At 45.1% G+C, this 18,273-nt stretch overlaps 1 protein-coding gene across 1 annotated transcript in view; it reads right to left on the minus strand.

Moving 5' to 3' along the window:
* Positions 1–5,578, minus strand: part of TSN (translin) — a 10,337-nt gene extending 4,759 nt beyond the window's left edge. Inside the window, exons 1-4 of the mRNA XM_011983461.1 lie at positions 5,273–5,578; positions 3,777–3,870; positions 2,311–2,411; positions 446–497 (exon numbers count right to left, since the gene is read on the minus strand). Of these exons, the coding sequence (XP_011838851.1) occupies positions 446–497; positions 2,311–2,411; positions 3,777–3,870; positions 5,273–5,338 (313 nt within the window). The 5' untranslated portion in view covers positions 5,339–5,578. The remainder of the gene's footprint in view (positions 1–445; positions 498–2,310; positions 2,412–3,776; positions 3,871–5,272) is intronic.
* Between the last annotated feature and the right edge of the window lie 12,695 nt (positions 5,579–18,273).

An 18,273-nucleotide genomic window follows, 5' to 3' on the forward strand; every position in this document is an offset into this window, starting at 1 on the left:
GAGGCAGGTCGATCACCTGAGGTCAGGAGTTCAAGACCAGCCTGGCCAACATGGCAAAACCCCGTCTCTACTAAAAATACAAAAATTAGCCGTGCGTGGTGGCGTGTGCCCATAGTCCCAGCTACTCGGGAGGCTGAGGCAGGAGAATCGCTTGAACCTGGGAGGCAGAGTTTGCAGTGAGCCGAGATCATACCACTACACTCCAACCTAAGCGACAGAGACTCCATCTCAAAAAAAAAAAAAACAACAACAACTGAAGGTTACAGATGACAAGAGCAATTGTGCTTTCTAAATTTCATCAGTAAGAACAATGATACTGCTCTGAAAAAAATAAAACTTTGCAACTGATGATTGAAGACAACTGCAGTTACATATCATCCTCAACGCATTCCTACATTTTCATTTCAGTGCAGGACACCAAGAAAATTCTGATTCACAAAATTACCATTTGCAATCACTAAACAAATGGACTTAAAACAGAGTACTGAGCTAGAAGCCTGAAAAAAGAAAAGGAAATTTTACAACCTGTGGATATTTACGCAATGCCTCCTGATTTTCAAATGTGGCAATACATTCAAAAACAGGTCTCGACACAATGCAGCTGACACAAACCCTTCTGAAGACCAAATCCAGCCAGAGGGCAGCCTGTGTGTGTGACCTCCAGAGAAGATGGTCTCTAAATACCCCACCCGTTCTACTGTCCTACCTCTCTCTCTGTGCTTCAGCTATGACAACAGCAGTCCCTAATCTTTTCAGCACCAGGGACCAGTTTCGTGTAAGACAATTTTTCCACAGAAGCGGGGCAAATGGTTTCAGGATGAAACTGCTGCACTTCAGATCATCAGGCATTACAGTCTCATAAGGAGCACGCAACCTAGATCTCCTGTGTGCACAGTCCACAATAGGGTTCGCACTACTGTGAGAATCGAATGCTGCCACCGGTCTGACAGGAGGTGGAGCTCAGGCAGTATTGCAAGTGATGGGGAGCAGCTGTAAATACAGATGAAGCTTCACTCGCTCACCCACCGCTCACCTCCTTCTGTGCATCCCGGTTCCCAACAGGCCACAGACCAGTACCAGTCCGCGGCCTGGGGGTTGGGAACCCCTGCCTTACAGCAAGGATCAGCAGATTTTTTCTGTAAAGGGCCAAGTAGTAAATATTTTAGGCTTTGTGGGGCCACTTTCACTGTTATGTATTGTTATCTGGGCATTTTCCTTTTTTTTTAACAACTCTTGAAAAAACAAAAGCAATTCTTAGCTCCCAGAGGCAACAGCCACTAGTGGTTTATCAATCTCCGCCTTAAAAGAATATTCTCATGAGGTTATACTATCCACCCCTGAAAATATTCATCCTGTTTACTGTTGATATATATGCCTTACAAGAACATCTTTTTCAGTAAGAAAATTAAAATGAGTAGAAATTCTTGATTCAGATGCAGTTCTTCCCAGTTTAACACCTATGAAACCAGGAGACACTTCACAATCCATGTTTCACAATTTTTTTTTTTTTGAGATGGAGTCTCACTCTGTCGTCCAGACTGGAGTGCAATAGCGTGATCTCGGCTCACTGCAATCTCCACCTCCCAGGTTCAAGCGATTCTCCTGCCTCAGCCTCCAAAGTAGCTGGAGTTACAGGCATGAGCCACCATACCGGGCTAATTTTTGTATTTTTAGTAGAGACAGGGTTTTACCATGCTGGCCAGGCTGTCTCAAACTCCTGACCTCAGGTGATCTGCCCGCCTTGGCCTCCCAAAGTGATGGGATTACAGGCGTGAGCCACCACGCCTGGCCCATGTTTCACATTTATGACTGGCAAAATTTTCCTTCCCTACTGGAACATAAAATAATGGTGTATCTTAAAATCAACAGTGTTGACTTTAACAAGAAGACATGGCATAAAATATTAGCTAATTATGTTACTTGGCAGTGAAACTCAAGCTTCAAAATAAAACTCAACTCCATATATATACTGCCACCTAATCTCATTATTTCACTAACTATAGTTCACCCAATTTCACAAGAAACTTGAATACAGCAAAAAGATATTCTCACTTTTGACCCTCATACCACATTTTCTTTTTAATTGCTTTTTCACTGCAAAAGTAATACATGTTCCTTAAGATTCAGAAAGTCAAAAGAAGAAAAAAATAAAATCACCAATTTTTGTCATGACCATTATCAGTTTAGTTCTTTCTCTTTTTGTTACTTCTACACAGAAGGATGCTTGCCTAGTTGCAAGCAATCATTTAGTATGTATAATTTTTCTCTTTTTTTTTACTTAACATCATAAAATAATGCTGTTTTTCTTACAAACCTGTAATACTGTTCAGCAGGAAATTTGGTCTTCAAAGATGTTAGATGTGTTTTTACTGTACCAAAATGTTCTCGAGCTTTCAAACACCTCTTTGGAACTAATCGCAAAAGATAACGAAATGTAATAATGAAAAACTTAACCAAATTTCAAATATAGTTCTTGCTTAATAATCTAAGTAATCTACCTGGAAATTAACAAACTTTTTTTTTTAACCTCACAACTAATGTACACATCTCTGCTTTTCAACCTGGTTCTCAAAAAGTATCATCCCCAGTTTCCCTACTAATTAGCTACACTGAAAAATAAACAACTTGCCAAAAGGGAATATATTAGGAGACACATTGGTAATTGGTTAGGTTGTCATAAATAACGTCATCCTTAAGGAGCTGCACACCAGCTGCTATTCCTGTTCATTCCTCAGAGGATGCGTAAAATTGGATTGCTTCTTCCTCCCATATTTGGCAGAAAAAAGCCTTTACCAAGTATTCACAATCAGGATGACCAACTCCGTATCATTAAGAAAAATGACTTGCCTCTACCACGTGTAAATACATTATTATATCATTCTTATATCTGAAAACATACTTCAGCTCTTTTAGCTGTGCTGGCTATACCTTACAATGAAGGTTCCATGTCTAAACTTGACATATTTTACTTTCATTCAAGAGGCTGACTATAAACACATTAATTTGAGAACATTTTATACTGTTCATCTCATATTAAAAGGTATTCAATCACTGAAAGACTGGATTCAACTACACACTGGTGCATACACACACATATACACACACACACACAAAAGGGCCAAATAAAAGTCACTAGATAACACAAGAGTTATAAACGCTTGGGCCAGGCGCAGTGGCTCACACCTGTAATCCCAGCACTTTGGGAGGCCGAGGCAGGAGGATCATCTGAGGTCAGGAGTGCAAGACCAGCCTGGTCAATAGAGTGAAACCCCATCCCTACCAAAAATACAAAAAAAAAAAAGTAGCTGGGCGTGATGGCGGGCGCCTGTAATACCAGCTACTCAGGAGGCTGAGGCAGGAGAATCACTTGAACCTGGGAGGCGGAGACTGCAGTGAGCTGAGATGGCTCCAGCCTGGGCAACAAGAGCGAAACTCCGTCTCGGGAGAAAAAGTAAATGAATATTAATAAACCCTTTTCCCACTTATCCTGAGAATACTGTGCTAGCAGAAAGCTGCACTTTTTTTTTCTAAACAGGAAATGGGTTAAGCAATTGTAATTATCATCAGTAGAATGCCATCACAATAGAAAACATCTCTATTTAAACCATACTATCTGGTAGTGCAAGAAAAATCAACCAAAATTATCAAATCACCTCCTTCTTCAATTTTTACTCACCATAAAGCATGAGAGCCATTTTTCATTATAAAATGTCTTCTGGATATAAACTCTCTTCTAAATAAGAGACTGATAATTGAGTATAAAACAAAGAACTTACTGTCCTGAAACCCAGCACCCTGATGGACCCCTTGCAGTAGAGTTAAAATCTCTCGAGCTGTTTGTTCTAAACTCTGTACAACTTTTCGGATTTCCTAGAGAGAATTAAAAATAAAAATCAGATACTCAACAGAATTATTGTCATACACTCACACCAAACACATTAGTTTATGTGATCATAACCAAGTTTGAATCCTGACTTTTTTCCACTTATTTCCTCTGTAAGACTTCAAAAAGTCACTAAAAAGCCTTAGATTCCTCAGGTACTCTTTAAAGGATAATAGCCACCCATTCACCCCAAGGATTCAATTGGGACATTATAATGGATGATGTGTGTGAACGTAACTTGCAGAATGAAGAGTTAAATGCAATACAAGAGCTGGGTATTTACACTTCTTTTTTTTCTTTTTTCTTTTTCTTTTTTTTTTTTGAGACGGAGTCTCATTCTGTAACCCAGGCTGGAGTGCAACGGCGCGATCTCAGCTCACCGCAACCTCCGCCTCCTGAGTTCAACCAATTCTCCTGCTTCAGCCTCCCAAGTAGCTGGGATTACAGGCGTTCGCGACCATGCCCAGTTAATTTTCTTTTGTATTTTTAGCAGAGACAGGGTTTCGCCATGTTGGCCAGGCTGGTCTCAAACTCCTTACCTCAAGTGATCCACCCGCCTCGGCCTCCCAAAATGCTGGAATTACAGGCATGAGGCGCCGCTCTCAGCCTCTAATTCATTTTTAAAATATTCACTGAGCATACTTATGTGTGAGGCACTGTGTAAATACTGGGGAACCGAGCACACAATCCTTTCCCTCTGATGGTTTAACATACAATGGGGGAGACGATTTTTTAAAAATAATCAACATTACACACATTTAAAAAACTTAAGATGCTACTAGAAAACATAACAGGAAATAGATCGTTTAGACTGTGACGTCAATGACATAAATACGAGACAATCACGAAAAGAACGGGAAATAAGCAAATTCCAGGAAAAGCGAACAGGCAGGAAGCTATCTGGCGCACTAGAAGAGGTAAAGTGAACATCATACACAAAGACAGAGAGCATAAATGAGATTGACGAGAGACCGTGTGAGCCACAGGAGGGTCTGATTTTTTATCCCGTGTGGGATAGGAAACCATAGGAGAGTTTTAAGCAGGAGATCACATGTGCTTTTAAGACACCAACAAAAATACATGAAACGCTCATTCGCTGAAGACCAGGTGCTAATCGAGCCTTCGATATAAACAAGTGCTGAAAAGAAGGAAAACTGACACAAATGAAGCAGGTAATGCTTAGAAGCTGAGACCCGAACACAGGGAATCAGGACAGAGCGGCAAAATTTGGGGCGGGGGCGGGGAGTGTCCTAACCTAAAGCTAGAGGGGAAGCAACCCACCCTCGGAGGCGTCCCCACCGCCCGAGACTGAGCGACAGAGGAGGGTCGGGCGCAGTGGCCCACCTAGGCATGGAAAGGCAAAGGGAATGGGGAAGGGAGGGGGCTCGCCTCTCGGATGTCCTGCTCGGCAGCCAAAAAGCCCTGCAGCTCCACGAAGATCTCGCTCACAGACATGGCGCCGGCTGCACAACAATCAGCCAGTGTAGCAAGGGCGGCCAGGGAAGTGGACGCCGGAGGCAACCAGCGCAATCAATCGCAACGGCCGCCGCTATCGCCGCGTCCCCCCGGTCTTACGCCACGACCGTCGCTGGGGTCCTCCGAGGCCCGCGGCGCGCTGGAGGACGGGCTGTCCGCCGCGCTGCCTGAGGCGCCGTCCGCGAGGCGCGCGTCCAAAGGGCAGAGGAGGGGGCGAGTGGGCGGGGCCTCGGTCTGAGGCCTTCAGACAGGCATCGCCAGAAACAACCTGCTCGGAGCACGTGGGCCTGAGGGAGGGCGGGGACGGGCTTGTAGGGGGTGTGGGGAAGCGGGGTTGTTTAGGTTACGTATACGTATTTCATACACTACAGCAGTTGGGGGAAAATATTTCACAACGAAAGAGTATGCACAAAAACACAGGTGAAGAAGAATGTAGAGAGAGTGCAGCCTTCGTGAGAAAGTAGGGGGCCAGTGCATTTACATTTCCAAAAAAAGTAAAATAAAAGTAACGTATGTAGGACTGTGAGTAGGGAATGGATTGGGAACGAAAATTTTCTGTGTAAATATTTTATTTTAATGTCCTTTCTGTATGGCTGTATTACCTATTTTTAAATTAAACGGATTTTTTAAGCGTGGGCGGTGGGTTGTTTCTCTTTCCACTCACACCTTGCCCTAATTCCCCTTCCATGCCCTGTAACTGTTTCCCCTTTGTTCTTGAAGAGTTATTTCATACACAAATACTGTGTGTGTGTTCTTGAACAGTTATTCCATACCCAAATACAATGTGTGTGTGTTGCACGCTCCAGATGAATTGGAATGATTCTTATCTAAATGATAACTTACTGCTTGCTTTGTGCCTGACGTTATTCTAAACTCTTTATATGAAGGATCATATTTAATTCTCATTATATGAGAAGAATTTCATGTCCATGAAGAAGACAGTAAGACCACTAGCACCTACATTTTTAAAAAATTATCCGCCGGGGGCGGTGGCTCACACGTGTAATCCCAGCACTTTGGGAGGCCGAGGCTGGCAGATCACGAGGTCAGGAGTTCGAGACCAGCCTGATCAATATGGTGAAACCCTGTCTCTACTAAAAATACAAAAATTAGCCTGGCGTGGTGGTGTGCGCCTGTAATCCCAGCAACTCGGGAGGCTGAGGCAGGAGAATCGCTTGAACCCGGGAGGCAGAGGTTGCAGTTAGCCAAGATCACACCACTGCACTATAGCCTGGGCAACAGAGAGACTCCGTCTAAAAAAAAAAACCCCTTTCTTAGCTCCTGTTTGTTCTCCCAAAACCCATTTGTCTGTCTTAAAGAATCCTATTTGTTCTCATACAAACTTTCGTCACCTCTCCCTTTTACCTACTGAGTTAGGCACATAAGCCACTAACTGGTTTTTTTCTTTCTTTGTTTTTTGTGTGGATTTTTTGTTTGTCGTTGTTTGTTTTGTTTTGTTTTTTGGTAGAGACGGTCTCACTCTGTTGCCCAGCCTGGTCTTGAACTCCTGGGCTCAAGCAATCCTCCCACCTCAGCCTTTCAAAATGCTGGGATTACAGGTATCAACCACTGCACCCAGATATAAACCTCTAATTTTAACCATTTGGTAGGCTAGCTACTTATTTTGCTAGCTCCAGCATCCATGCAAATAATCCTTTTGTGAGAGTGTTCTATAAAAAGTGTAATTAGACCCTATTAGTTGATGGTGTTGTTGAGTTCTTATATGCCCATGCTGATTTTCTGTTCTGTTAATCTGTCTTTTGTCAGTTTAATTTGCAGGCCCTGGCTGGGCATGGTGGCTCACACCTGTAATCCCACCACTTTGAGAGGCTAAGGAGGAGGATCACTTGAGCCCAAGAGTTCAAGACCAGCCTGGGCAACATAGTGAGACCGCTATCTCTACAAAAATTTTTTGAAAATTGGCTGAACATGGTAGCGCATGCCTGTGGTTCCAGCTACTTCAGAGGCTGAGGTGGGAGGATCACTTGAGCTCAGGAAGCCGCAGCTGCAGTGAGCCATGATTCTGCCACTGCACTCAAGCCTGGGTGACAGAGTGAGACTCTGCCTCAAATAAATAGTTTTTTTGGAGGCCCCCATAAACTGAACAAAATATAATGAAGAGAAAGCTTTTCCTCCCCCAGTACTAGCTTCATAAAGAACTGGAAAGTGTTCCCTTCTGGTCTATTATCTGGAAGAGCTTATGCAGACTGGTGTTTGTTCTTCAGTTGGTAGAATTCTCTGCTGAAACCTCCAGTGAAACCTTCTTTGGAGCTCTCTTTTGGGGAATTTTTATTGCAAATTCAATTTCCTAATAGTCATAGTGCTACTCAAAGTATCTTTTTCTTTAAGAGATGGGGTCTCACTCTGTCAGCAGGTGATTCCTCCGCCTCAGCCTACCCAGTAGCTGGGACTATAGGCACATGCCACCACACCTAGCTAATTTTTGGGTTTTTTGGTAGAGATGGGGTCTAGCTATGTTGCCCAGGCTAGATAGTATCTATTTAATATTGGGTGAGCTATGGTAGCTGTGGTTTTTAAAGGAATTGGTTCATTTAGTCTAAGAAGTCAAATTTATTCGAATAGAGTTGTTTATAGTATTTCCTTATATTCGTGTGTTGTTTTCAGGCTCTGTAGTGCCACCCTGTATTTCATTCCTGATAGGAGAAATTTATTCATTTTCTCTTTGTTTCTCTTTGTTAATCTTGCTGGAGGTTTATCCACTTTATCGATCTTTTAAAATAACTAGTTCTCTGTTTAATTTTCTTTTTTTTTTTTTCCTTTGAGATGAAGCCTCATTCTGTCGCTCAGGCTGGAGTGCAGTGACGTGATCTCGGTTCACTGCAACCTCTGCCTCCTGGGTTCAAATGATTCTCCTGCCTCAGCCTCCCGAGTAGCTGGGATTACAAGCCCACACCACTGTGCCCAACTGATTTTTGCATTTTTAGTAGAGATGGGGTTTCACCATGTTGCCCAGGCCCACCTTGAACTCCTGACCTCAGGTGACCCACCCACCTCAGCCTCCCAAACTGCTGGGATTACAGGCATAGGCCACCACACCCGGCCTCTATTCTGTTTCAACTTCATCAATTTCTGCTCTTTATTTTCTTCTTTCTGCTGGTTTTGGTTTTATTTTACTCTTCTAGGTTCTTGAGATGGAGCTTAGATTAAGATCTTCCCACTTTTCTAATGGATGCATTTTAGTGCTGGAACTTTCCCTCTGGGCACCGCTCTTTTTTGGTATGTTGTATTTCATTTTTATTTGGTTCAATGTATTTTTTAAATTTCTCTTGTGACTTCCTCTCTAATGGATTATCTGGAAGTATATGGCTTAATTTTCAAGTGTTTGGAGATTTTTCTGTTATTGTGTTATTGATTTCTAGTTTGAGTCTATTATAGTCAGAGAACAAGCTATGATTCAGTTCTCTTAAATGAGTTAAGATTTTGTTTAAATACTCCAGAATATGGTCTCTCTTAGCATATATTCCACGAACACTTGAAAGGCTCTGTTGTTGAGTGGAGCGTCAATTCGGCCCTTTTAGCTGATGGTGTTACTGAGTTCTTCTATGCCCTGCTGATTTGTCCAGTTGTTCTATTAACTTTTTAAGGAATTTTCTACAGAATCAGTCATTTCATCTGTGAACAAATAGTTTTATTTCTTCTGTCCCAGTCTATATACTTCCTATTTCCTTTTCCTGTCCTAATGCATTATATAGGACTTCCAGTAAGATATTGGATGGGAATGGAAAAAGGGGACATTTTTGCCTTCTTCCCAACTTTACAGCCAAAGTATCCAGTCTCTCACCCTTAACTATGATGCTAGCTGTAGGATGTTGTTGCTGTTGCTGTTGTTGTTGCTGTTTGTTTTTAGAGACAGGGTCTTACTTTATCACCCAGGCTGAAGTACAGTGGTGTGATGATAGCTCACTGCAACCTTGACCTTCTGAGCTCAATTGATCCTCCTGCCTCAGCTACTAGAGTAGCTAGGACTACAGGTGTGCACCACCATGCTTTGATAATTTTTTTTAAATTTTTTCATAGACATGGGGTCTGGTCATGTTGCTCAGGCTAGTCTTGAACTCCTGGCCTCAAGGGATCCTCCTGCCTATGCCTCCCAAAGTGCTGGGATTATAGGCGTGAACCACTGCGCCTGGCCTTTGTTTTGGCTTTGGTTTTTTAAGAGACAGGGTCTTGCTGTGTCACCCAGGCTAGAGTGCAATGACATGATCACAGCTCACTGCAGTCTTAACCTTCTGGGCTCAAGCAATCTTCCCACCTCAGCCTCCCGAGAAGCTGGAACTATAGGTGTGTGTCATCCTGCCTAGCTAAATTTTTTTTAGTTTTGGTAGAGATGGAGTCTAACTGTGTTGCTCACGCTGGTCCTGAACTCTTGGGCTCAAGCAATTCTCCTGCCCTGGCCTCCCAAAGGGGTGGGATTACAGGCATGAGCCACTGCACCTGGCCTTATTCTATCAATTGTTAATAGAGGAGTCTCTAACTATCACTACAGATTTCTTTTCTTTTCTTTTTTTTTTTTTCACACGGCATCTCACTCTGTCGCCAGGCTGGAGTGCGATGGCACAATATCTACTCACTGCAACCTCTGCCTCCTGGGTTCAAGCAATGCTCCTACCTCAGCCTCCCGGGTAGCTGGGACTACAGGCGTGCACCACCACGCCCAGTTAATTTTTGTGTTTTTAGTAGAGATGGGGTTTTACCATGTTGGCCAGGATGGTCTCGATCTCTTGACCTTGTGATCCACCTGCCTCAGTCGCCCGCCTCAGCCTCCCAAAGTGCTGGGATTACAGGCATGAGCCACAGCACCAGGCCATTGATTTATTTCCCCTCTCAGTTCTGTCAGTTTTTGTTTCACAAATTTGCAACTCTGTTGCTTGCTATATACACATTTAGGATTACTATGTCTTCTTAGTGGATAGACTTTTTATGATTATATAATGTTCCTCTCTGTCACTCATCATTTTTTTCTACTGAAGTCTATTTTATCTGATATTTTTATAGCCACTCTTGCTTTCCTTTTATTAATTGCATTATATATGTTTCATCTTTTTTCAAATTTCAACCTGCCTATATCATTGCCTATATCTTTTTATTTGAGGTGAATTTCTTCCAGATAGGATATAGTTGGATCTTTTTTGTAAAATTCACTCACCAATCTCTGTCTTTTAATTGGTATATTTAAACAATTTATATTTAATGTTATTATTGCTATGTTAGCACTTAAGTCTGCCATTTTGGTTTTTTGCTGTTTGTTCTCTGTTTTTTATTTCTGTTTTCTTGTTCTGCCTTCCTGTGAACATTTTTAAGAATTCCACTGTCTACACTGTTTTTGAAAAGATCTCTTTGCATAGCGTTGTGGTTACTCTAAATGTTGTGTGTGTGTGTAGACAAATAGACAAAATTTATCACTGTCTACTGGTATTATCATTTTATTAGCTCAAGTGAAATATAGAAACTTTATTTCCCTATGTCCCTTTACTCTCCCCCATTAATAATATAATAGTTGAATGTTTCCTCTACATACAGTTATAACCGCATCAGACAATATTATAATTTTTGCTTCAGCAATCATAGTTTAGAAAACTCAGGAGAAGGAAAGTCTATTGAAGTTACCCGTATTTTTGCTTACTGTGTTCTTTCTTCCTTCCTGATGTTCCAAGGTTTCCTTCTCTTATTTTTTCTTTCCCATTTAGAGAATTTTTTTTTGCCATTCTTTCAGGGTAGGTCTACTGCAACAAATTCTAATAGCTTTCCTTTATCTGCAAATGTCTTCATTTCCCCTTCATTGCTAAAGTATATTTTCCCTGTGTATAGGATTCTGGGCTGACAGTTCTTCACATTCATCCTTTGAAAAATTTGTCACTTTTCTCTAAACTTCAGGGTTTTTAATGAGAAATCTTCTGTCAGTTATTTTTCCCTTACGGGTAAAGTCTTTTTTTTTCCTCTGGCTGCTTTTGAGATTTTTTTTTCTTTAGTTTTCAGAAATTTAATTATATTGTGTCTTCACATGGACTTCTTTGAGTTTATTCTTAAAGAATAAACTTTTGGGGTTTGCTTGCTCACCTTCTTAAATCTGTAGGTTTATGTGTCTTGCTAAATTTTGGGAGTCTTTGAACATTTTTTCTTTTTTATTTTATTTTCTCTTGGGGTGAGGGGGATGGAATCTCACTCTATTGCCCAGGCTAAATGTAGTGGCACAATCACAGCTCACTTCAACCTCGGCCTCACAGGTTCAAGTGATCCTCCTACCTCAGCCTCCGAAGTAGCTGAGACCACAGGCATACACCACCATGCTTGGCTAATTTTTGTATTTCTTGTAGAGTCGGGGTTTTACATGTTGCTCAGGCTGGTCTTGAACCCCCGGGCTCAAGTGATCCACCTGCCTCAGCCTCCCAAAGTGCTTGGACTATAGGCATGAGCCAAGGTGCCCAGCCTAAACATTTTTTCTTTGAGTGCGTTTTCAACCTTTCCTTCTCTCTCTTCTCCTTCAGAAACTCTGATGACAATCATATTACATCATTTGTTATAATCTCAGAGGTCCCTGGGGCTGTGTTTGTTTTTTACCCTATTTTCTCTCTGTTGTTCAGATTTATCATTTTTATTTTTCTGTCTTCCAGTTTGTTGATTCTTTCTTCTGTATTCTACATTCTGCCCAAATACTGAGTTTTTATTTTGTTCACTACATTTTTCAATTCCAAAATTTCCATTTGGTTTTTCATAGTTTCTATTTTATTGCCAAGACTTTGTTTCTTTGTTGAGACTTACTATTTCTTTCATTCATCTCAAGTATGTTCAAAATTGCTCGTGGAGGAATTCTTATCATGATTGCTTTAGAATCTTTGTAAGATAATTCTAACATCTCTGTCATCTTGGTATTGGCATCTGTCTTGGCCCACTCAGACTGCTATAACAAAATACCCAAAACTGGGTGGCTTATAATAATGGAAATTTACTTCTTACAGTTCTAGAGGCTGGGAAGTCCAAGATCCAGGGGCTACCAAATTCAATGTCTGCTAAGGACACATTTTCTGGTTCATAAATGACCGTCTCTTCATTGTGTGGCAGAAGGGGCTAGGGGGCTCTGCAAGGCCTCTTTTATAAGGTCACTAATCCCATTCATGAGCGCTATCCCCTCATGACCAAATCACCTTCCAAAGGCCCTACCTCCTAATACCATCACTCTGGGGAGGTTAGGATTTCAATATAGGGATTTGGTGGGGGAAAGGGGGTATAAACATTCAGACTATACCAGCATCTATTGATTATCTTGTTTCATTCAGTTTGAGATCTTCCTGGTTCTTGGTATGACAAGTGATTTTCTATCAAAACCTGAACATTTCTGTATTATGCTATGAAACTCTGGATCTTATTTAAACCTTTTGTTTTAATTGGCTTCTTCTGATACTTCTCCAGCAAGAGGAGGAGGACACTGCCTTGTGACTTTCTGGTGGAAATATACGGCCAGGTTTCCCATTTGGCCTCTGTTGACACCCAAGCGTAGGGGCTTCTCTTTACTGCTGAATGGGGTTGGAAATCCAGGCTCCACACATGGTCTCCACCAACACCGTCATTACTGCTGACGTTATCAGTTGGCAGATTGAAAGCCCCAGCTTCTCTCCTGGCTTTCCCGACAGCATCATGGGAGGGGTGTTTGGGTGCATCAGCAAGCCTCATGAGGGTGGAAGTCTAGACACCCCACTGCGACTTTGATGGCATATGTGAGGTAGGGGGCAGCACTGTTTTTTTTGTGTGTTTGGCTGGAGTAGAGCCATTATTGTCTAAAAGTTTTCTGTTTGGCCAGAGGTGACAAAAGATGAAAAAAAAATGAACAGTTTTCTGTCTTGCTAACCTGCTCCTTTCTTGGTCTTTTGGCTAAGGAGAACAGGCTTTTGTTGGGACATTTTTTTTTAGAGACAGGGTCTCACTCTATCACTCCTGGAGTGCAGTAGTGTGATCACCACTCACTGCAGCCTCAACCTCCTAGGTTCAAGTGATCCTGTCACCTCAGCCTCCCAAGTAGCTGGGACTACCAGCATGCACCACCATGTCCTGATAACTTTTTTTTTTTTGAGATGGAGTTTTCCTCTTGTCACCCAGGCTAGAGTGCAACGGCACAATCTCAGCTCACTGCAACCTCAGCCTCCCAGATTCAAGCAATTCTCCTGCCTCAGCCTCCCAAGTATCTGGGATTACAGGTGCCTGCCACCACACCTGGCTAATTTCTGTATTTTTAGTAGATATGGAGTTTCACCCTATTGGCCAGGCTGGTCTTGAACTCCTGACCTCAAGTGATCCGCCCGCTTCGGCCTACCAAAGTGCTGAGATTACAGGCGCTCACCACTGTGGCCGGCCTTATTTTTGTATTTTTAGTAGAGACAGGGTTTCACCATGTTGGCCAGGCTGGTCTCGAACTCCTGACCTCGAGTGATCTGCCTGCCTCAGCCTCCTAAAGTGCTGGGATTACAGGCGTGAGCCACCGTGCCCAGCCATGACCTCATCTTAATGTGATTCCATCCTCAAAGACTCTCCAAGTACAGTCTCATTCACACGTACCCATGTACCAGCAATTAGGACTTGAACAAATCTTTTGGAGGGTGACAGAATACATTCTGTCCCAGAATTCTGACTCAGTAATCAATGCCACAAATCTCTATTCCTGCTTCTAAGTGTGGTCTATGGAGTATTGGCCTCTTCTGGAAGCTTGATAGGAACACAGAACCTGGGCCACCTCAGACCTACTGAATCAGCACCTGCCTGGTCCCAAGGGCCCCAGGCAATCCACATGCTTATTCAGGTTTGAGAAGCCCTGGGTCACTACCCACCTGGGGGGATGTAAGGCAAGGCCAGGAACTCATGGAGGTGGAGTTGGTTGGGAAAACTTGAGAAAGGATTTCTTTAGAGATGTGTTAGCAGTCATTCCTTCCCGTATCCTCCTCTCCCCTTAGTAGCTATGAGACATGTCAAGATGTCACCTTCAGGAAGGAGGACAGTGTTCACACAAACACAGACACAGACACACGAGGACACAGATGGCACCTTCAGGGAACCAGTGAATTTGGTCTACGTCCTCTGGAATTTGGGGGATACAGGGACTTGTACCTGGTTTACACACCGACATCTATGAGGCCAGCCAGGAGGTCTGCCTGGCAGCAACGCAGAGTGCAATCCCATGGCAGTGACAGACAAAAGACGTGGCCCTTCTTAAAGGATCAGGATGATAAAGTCCAGTCAGAAAGGCCCCTCCAGGAGGAGCCTCTGGACGCAGAGCTGGCCTTGGCCGGCAAGCAGAAGCTCTGGCAGGCAGGCAGAGTCATGAGCGGCCGGGTAAGGGACATCTCAAAAGTGTGCTTGGAGAGAAGGTGCCAGCACCCTGGCATTTGCCACCTCTGAAGCTCCCTGGCCACGTGGCACCCGCTAGCAAGGAGCCCCTTTCTCCTTTCTCCATTTTTTTTTTTTTTTTTGGCCTTTCTGGGATTAGAAAAGGCCAAAAAAAGAAACTGGGGTGTAGAGAGAAGGTGGAGCCAAGAACAAAGATGATGTGGACTGTGCTCCCCTTTGGGGATTTCTCTGCCTGAGACACTGAGCCAGGGAGAGGAGACATTTGATATTAGATTTTGAACACGTGGAACATGCTTCTGTTAATCGACATCTGAGGAGCCATCACAAGTGCGGAGCTCTCCCCAAGATTTCATCCTGGGGGGAGCAAGAACAAGCCCATGGAAAGGGGCACCCCTGAAAAAGAATCAAATTGCTCTTGCTCGTTCACTCCCGAAAATCCAGCCTAGCCATGAAAACACAATGGGGTAGGCCAGGTGTAGTGGCTCAAGCCTGTAATCCCAGCACTTTGGGAAGCCAAGACGGGCGGATCACGAGGTCAGGAGATCAAGACCATGCTGGCTAACACGGTGAAACCGCGTCTCTACTAAAAAATACAAAAAACTAGCCGGGCGAGGTGGCGGGCGCCTGTAGTCTCAGCTACTCGGGAGGCTGAGGCAGGAGAAAGGCGTGAACCCGGGAGGCGGAGCTTGTAGTGAGCTGAGATCGCGCCACTGCACTCCAGCCTGGGCGACAGAGCGAGACTCCGTCTCAAAAAAAAAAAAAAAGAAAAGAAAACACAATGGGAAGAGGGCGCTTAACTGGAAGAGCCTCAGGGATGCCCCCTTGGGAGTGACAGTGAAGCTGAACTGGAGGGTGGCGGGGTGAAGGAGGCGAAGGCTGTGAGTGAGGGAGGCAAGTGTCTGTCAGAGGAAGTGGGCTGGCCTCCCTAGGCACTCACTCCCAGGGCCTCCACCTCAGGCCCACAGGCCACTTTTCGGGCACACACACCCCGGGCTGCCCTCAGGGCTTCCAGAGGGGGGGTGCTATCCCCTGACACCAGCTGTGCTTAATCTGTCACTCTCGCCTCACCTCCCTGTTTCCTTGGCAATCCACTCCCCACTCTTCCTCTCCACTCAGTTACTCACTAGTGTAATAGTATTTGAAAGGTACAAACAGGTCGGGTGCGGTGGCTCACACCTGTAATCCCAGCACTTTCGGAGACCGAGGCAGGTAGATCACTTAAGGTCTGGGGTTCGCGACCAGCCTGGCCAAAATGGCGAAACCTCGTTTCTACTAAAAATACAAAAATTAGCCAAGAGTAGTGGTGCGCACCTGTAGCCCTAGCTAGTTGGGAGGCTGAGGTAGGAGAATCGCTTGAACCCAGGAGTCAGAGGTTGCAGTGAGTGAGCCGACATGGTGCCATTACACTCCAGCCTGGGAGACATAAGACTCCGTCTCAAAAAAAAAAAAAAAAAGACAAGACAAGACAGTGAGAGGTGACAGCGTGCTAGCAGCCCTTGCTCAATCTCGGCGCCTCCTCGGCCTCGGCGTCCGCTCTGGCGGCACTGGAGAAGCCCTTCAGCCTGCGGCTGCACTGTGAGAGCCCCTCTCTGTGCTGTCCCAGCAGGTTCCCTCTGCTTGAGGGGAGGTGTGGAGAGAGAGGCGCAGGCAGGAACCAGGGCTGCCTGCAGTGCTGGCGGGCCAGCGCAAGTTCTGGGTGGGTGCAGGTGCAGCCCTTCACTGGAGCAGCAGTGAGGGGCTTAGCACTAGGGATAGCAGCTGCAGAGGGTGTGCCAGGTTCCCCATCAGTGCCAGCCCACCCATGCTGTGCTCGAATTCTCGCCAGGCCTCGGCTGCCTCCCCTGGGGCAGGGCCAAGGACCTGCAGCCCGCCATGCCCTGCAGTGGGCTCCCGGGCAGCCCAAGCCTCCCAAACGGGTGCAGCCCCCTGCTGGGTGGCACCCGTTCCCATCCACCACCCAAGGGCTGAGGAGTGCAGGCACGCAGGGCAGGACTGACAGGCAGCTCTGCCTGTGCCCCCTGTGCTGGATCCACTAGAGGAAGCCAGCTGGGCTCCTGATTCTGGTGGGGACTTGGAGAACTTTTAAGTCTAGCTAAAGACTGTAAATACACCAATCAGCACTCTGTGTCTAGCTCAAGGTTTGTAAACACACCAATCAGCACTCTGTTAAAATGGACCAATTAGCTCTCTGTAAAATGGACCAATCGGCAAGATGTGGGTGGGGTCAGAGAAGTGAATAAAAGAAGGCTGCCCCAGCCAGCAGTGGCAACTTGCTCAGGTCCCCTTCCATGGTGTGGAAGCTTTGTTCTTTTGCTATTGCAATAAATCTTGCTGCTGCTCACTCTTTGGGTGTGCACTGCCTTTATGAGCTGTAACACCACAAAGGTTTAAAGCTTCACTCCTGAAGCTAGCAAGACCACGAATTCACCAGGAGGGATGAACAACTCCAGAAGCGCCGCCTTTAAGAGCTGTAACACCACAAAGGTCTGCAGCTTCACTCCTAAAGCCAGCGAGACCACAAACCCACCAGAAGGAAGAAACTCTGAACATGTCCAAACATCAGAAAGAACAAACTTTGGACACACCATCTTTAAGAACTGTAACACTCACCACGAGGGTCTGTGGCTTCATTCTTGAAGTCAGGGAGACCAAGAATCCACCAGTTCCGGACACAAAAGGTGTAAACAGCCACAGCCTCGCTTAAAACCCAACCACCCCCTCGCATTTACAACAAAACCCCAGTTTCATACTTTGACACCACACAGAGCCATGGGACTCCAGCCTGCCCCCTCACAGCTCTTCCCTCCTAGTTGGGCTCCAATGCCACGGCCGGGTCCTTCTTTCTATACCTAGGAACACATGTGTAGGCCTGTCTGATCCAGTAGATGGCAGGGCCTCAGTTCTCCAGACCCTGCTCCTTAGCCTTCAGGCTTCGCTGCCAACGCCACCTCCTAAGGGGGAGTCTACTGCCTCACCCAGTGTGCCTCTCCCCCACCAGGCTCTTCCATCTCTCAAAGCAGCCATGCTGCCCCAGGCTGTAAGTTCTCTAAGGGTCGCCACACAGGAGGGGCTCACACACTAGTGAGTGAAAGAATAACCAAATTAGGGCTGAGCACAGAGGCTCACGCCTGTTATCCCAGCACTTTGGGAGGTTGAGGCGGGTAGATCACCCGAGGTCAGGACTTCGAGACCAGCCTGACCAACATGGTGAAACCCCATTTCTACTAAAAATAAGCCAGTCAGGCGTGGTGCGGGCGCCAGTAATCCCAGCTACTCGGGAGACTGAGGCAGGAGAATCACTTGAACTCTGAAGGCATAAGTAGCAGTGAGCTCAGATTGGGCCATTTCACTGCAACTGGGGCAACCAGAGCGAAACTCTGTCTCGAAAATAATAATAAGCAAATTGAAGAATGTGAGCAGCATCTCGGGCACAGGTACTGTTTTGTAATTTTAGACTGCCTTTCAAAGTAGGCGTGAAGGTAATTGTTTCAGGCACTCTTAAGCCAAGCCAATCGGCGCCCCTACAGCGGAGGGCGCGGAAGCTCCCCCCAGCCCAAACC

Source organism: Mandrillus leucophaeus, unplaced genomic scaffold (genome assembly GCF_000951045.1).
Source record: "Mandrillus leucophaeus isolate KB7577 unplaced genomic scaffold, Mleu.le_1.0 Scaffold25, whole genome shotgun sequence".
Lineage (NCBI taxonomy): Eukaryota > Metazoa > Chordata > Mammalia > Primates > Cercopithecidae > Mandrillus > Mandrillus leucophaeus.